Here is a 3,814-nt window from a genome sequence, read left to right on the forward strand (position 1 = left end):
AAACATTAAAGATTTTTAAAAAATCTTTAAAACTATCACGACATATTCTTCCGGAAAATTAAAATCCCTATCCTCGACACATCGTCGCTCCGCTCACCAGACACCGTTGAGGAATCTCAGCACGACCAGGGTGGCGAAGTTGGGCGCTATGCTGGCGCACACGGACACCACCACGTCGGCCAGCAGCGCCCGGATCATGATGCGGCGCCGGCCCGTCGTGTCGGCCAGCACGCCCCACATGTGCGCGCTGCAGATGATGCCGATGTAGGTGATGGCGCCCAGCACACCCTTGTCGGCCTGGGAGATGCCCAGGTCGCACTCAGCCGCGGGCAGCACGTAGCCGACGTCGATCATCTCCATGATGGCGGCCATGATGGACACGCCCGACACCAGCATGAGCAGGTAGTGGAACTTGCCGAAGCCTTTGTGCGAAACACAGTAGTTCGTTTTCACCACTGAATACAACAAAACGTGGCACATTTTTGCGCTCCCTTTCGCGAGACCGCGGCTTCTCACCTGTGAGTTTGACGGCATCTTCAAACGACGTGGTGGTCCCGGACTCGACGACAGTTCCATCTGGAGGAGGTGGCTGTTTGCCTGCGCAATCCAAAAAGGCCAGTTGTTAGTGAAACTAGAGCCAATCCAAACTGTGCGTGCAGGCCACAAACGCATGATCAATATTATTTCTTGCACTGACTGAGCAGCGGCTCCCGCAGGGGCAGGCTCTCGGGCTCGCCGTCCCCGGCCGCCCCGTCCTGACCCATCGATCCCCGACCCCGTGCGTACAGTAGTCCGGCTGGAGCCACCACGCCGTGCGCGTGCCCGGAGCGTCGCGATCGCGAGCGGCCGCCTGAGCCCCGCGACCACGGCTACTACTGAGCGCGTCCTAGCGGCCGGCGGCGTGCGTGCGGGGCTACCCGCCGAGTAGGGCACGGGCATGGCATCGGCGTGCTGTGTCGGTCTAGGGCCAGGCTGGCTAACGTAGCGTACCCAAAAGACCACACACACAAAAGGGAAAAAATACCCGCGAAAGGATTTCCGTCCCTTGGGCACACACACAGTCGTGGCCGAGTCAGGTTTCGTTGCCCGCAGACCGGGTATGGCCGATCGGCTGATGTTGTCACAAATGGGGGCACGAGCGTGGGACGGGCTTTTTACATCGAGGCAGGCCTGCCAGAACGACACGCGGCGTCTCAAGTCAGCGCGTTGTGTTCTGCAGCACAAAACAGTCGCCACACTCACCCCCCTCCCTCCCCTCCCCCCGCGGCACCGCTGCTCAGCTGTCCTTGCCGGGCCCCGCGGCCACGCCGGCTGTCGCATGCCGTCGCGCCGCCGCCATGTCCAATTGGCTGACGGGGCCTGCGAGTCTATTGGTGCTATTGGTATGAAAGGTCCGATCTGCGCTCCGCCGCCGGCGCGGAAACTGCGAAGAGGACGATAGGGTGCGAATTGGCTGGCACGGGAAGAGGGGGGGCACCGCTAGTCGCCTACATAGAGGTTTTTTGTCGAGCAGATTGCCTATCTACTATGCGGGAACAACAAAAGGAGAATACCCCCCCCCCCAACCACCGCTAAAGCGCTTCTGCATCGCGTGCTTTTACGCGTGGGACAATGAGCGCTGTGATTGATTCCCCGTGCTTAACATGCGAACAGGTTTGTAAATTAGTGGCATTCGTGGAAAGCAAATCACGCCATGAATCATCCTGACCTGGTCTAGCCAGCCTGGAATGGCGCTTACGCCACGGACGCGATTCCAAAATGCTGTACTTTCACATCACATGTCCATGCCCCCCCCCCCTTTCCGCTGCCCCCCGCTTCGCGTCGCGAGCGTCGCGTCCCACTACGCGTACCGGCGAGCGCCCGGAGGATAGGCCACCCATTTGACTCCGCAACAAGAGGCGAGAGAGATGTAAATGACTTGGAATTAATTCACGGGCTCTTTGAGCTCTGAGCATTGTGAACAAGTTAATTAGTGGTGAAGCAAAAAAAAACGGAAGCCCGACTAGAGTCAAAAAACAAAGACGTATAGTTTACGGATGTGCATCCGTTGGTGAGCTGACCGGTGCGGGTGGTCGTCAGTGTCAGTCCAATTAATCCCCCAATGGAAAATAAATGCAATTTTTCTCAGAGCACATCTGACAGGAGCAGTTAGCTTCATCTCCAGCTCCAGGCATTTCAGAATCAACAATCTAGTACTTTCACTGAAACTGTTTTTGTCTAGCGAGTAGCGAAAACACTTGAAGTATCTTGAAGACGTTGAAATAGCCTCGAATGGATGGCAGCCTTACAATATACGGGATCGGCAAGAAAGTACGCCCTTTTTTCTCAGATTCGTTTCGCAAACTCCAGGAGCTCGGCGCCTGCGATAATTAGGGTAGGCCACCCAGCGGTGCACGCGTGCACTGCATGCCAGATGTTGCCTACCGATCAGGCGCTATGGGCGTCCGTTGACTGAACTGGATAGTTTGGTAACGGCATATGGCAGTTGTACTTTCTGGATTCTACGTAAGTAGTAAAAACAATTCTTTAGATGTCGCACAGCAGTCCTTCAAAGTAGTGCTCTCTCATGCAGCGTTGAGTCTTGGCGGGCCGAAGCGAAAAGGCGACCCGCCTTCACGCTTGCATGCTGTGCGGTATGCGTACAACAGAGAACGGCGCTAATCGCAGCCGTACAACTCCGCACCGCATAGCATCTCTCTTCTCTTGCTCCCTTCCCTCCCCACCTCCAAACCCTTTATATTAATCCGATTTGGTTCACCCAAATGAACTACAAATGAACCGTACATATATGCGGGATTCTAACTGTATTTGTCGATTGACTGTAAAGCCGTAAAGTTATAAGTTTAAATTTTCATTTATTTTTTAACGAATAGAACTTTGTACAATTTGAGTTTTATTTTAAAAGTTATACATGAATAACTTGGGGAGACCATGTCTGTTGTAAAATTTACTACTGCACTTCGTATCATCCACCTGTTATCTCACTTTGCAGAGTAGCCTTGAGGATACCACGGCACCACCTCCAGACATTTCCAAGTGTCGCAGGACTCTTTTTAGTCGTAATACTTGCCGATTCAAAGACATCTTTTTTGGGGCGCATCTCCGGGTTACTCGACCACCTCTACCGAATCCTAGATCTAGGGGTTTTGGTCTGTTTTTGGAGCCCGGCGATCGTCGACTGGGGTGGCGATCCGTATAAATGGTCGCGACGGCGACAGGTTTGGCACTCTCAGGTCAGCTGACGATCCAGAACAACCAACTAACCATGAGATTCCTGGTAAGTGACCCTGGCGCACTACTTGTGCCCGACTAACTCGAAGAAGAGCACCCAGCACCTCAACTTCAGAGTCCGCTTGGCTTCGCATATCACTGTTTTCTCATACGATTCGCCCTCTACCTTGCAGGTCCTCGCCGCCCTCGTGGCCGTGGCCGTTGCCGACTACCACGATGACACCTTCCACTTCTCTACCCTCGGCAGCTCGAGCGGCCTGAAGAGGACCTCCTTCCAGTCCTCCCAGCCCATCGTCACCAAGAAAACGTTCCAGTCCGGACCCCTGATCTCTTCTTTCGCCCCCCAAACCACCTTCCTGACTTCTCAGCAGCCTATCCTCACCAAGAAGACGATCACTACCAAGACCTTCCAGAGCGCCCCGCTGATCTCCACGATCGCGGCTCCCCCTGTTGAACAGAGGTTCATCGTCCAGCAGCAGCCTGCCTTTGAGCAGCGCTTTGCCGTGCAGCAGGTGGCCCAGCCCGCTTTTGAGCAGCGCTTTGCCGTGCAGCAGGTAGCCCAGCCCGCTTTCGAGCAGCGCTT

General features: G+C 55.0%; 2 protein-coding genes across 2 annotated transcripts; one reads left to right on the forward strand and one right to left on the reverse strand.

Annotated features, from left to right (window-relative positions):
- Positions 1–64: 64 nt before the first annotated feature.
- On the reverse strand, positions 65–876 carry LOC127751802 (synaptic vesicle glycoprotein 2A-like). The gene is made up of 3 exons (XM_052275881.1): positions 698–876; positions 517–597; positions 65–422 (listed from the first exon to the last, which is right to left on the reverse strand). The coding sequence occupies exons 1-3, from the start codon at positions 762–764 to the stop codon at positions 94–96; spliced, it is 477 nt and encodes a 158-aa protein (XP_052131841.1). The 5' UTR covers positions 765–876; the 3' UTR covers positions 65–93.
- Positions 877–3,078: 2,202 nt separating this feature from the next.
- LOC113205914 (uncharacterized) lies at positions 3,079–3,808 on the forward strand (the record flags this gene model as incomplete). The annotated part of the gene is made up of 2 exons (XM_026421711.2): positions 3,079–3,277; positions 3,405–3,808. Coding segments are annotated over exons 1-2 (482 nt in total), but the record flags the coding sequence as incomplete, so codon positions are not given.
- Positions 3,809–3,814: the final 6 nt, after the last annotated feature.

The sequence above is a fragment of the Frankliniella occidentalis genome, unplaced genomic scaffold (genome assembly GCF_000697945.3).
Source record: "Frankliniella occidentalis isolate FOCC.00 unplaced genomic scaffold, Focc_3.1 Scaffold1110, whole genome shotgun sequence".
Lineage (NCBI taxonomy): Eukaryota > Metazoa > Arthropoda > Insecta > Thysanoptera > Thripidae > Frankliniella > Frankliniella occidentalis.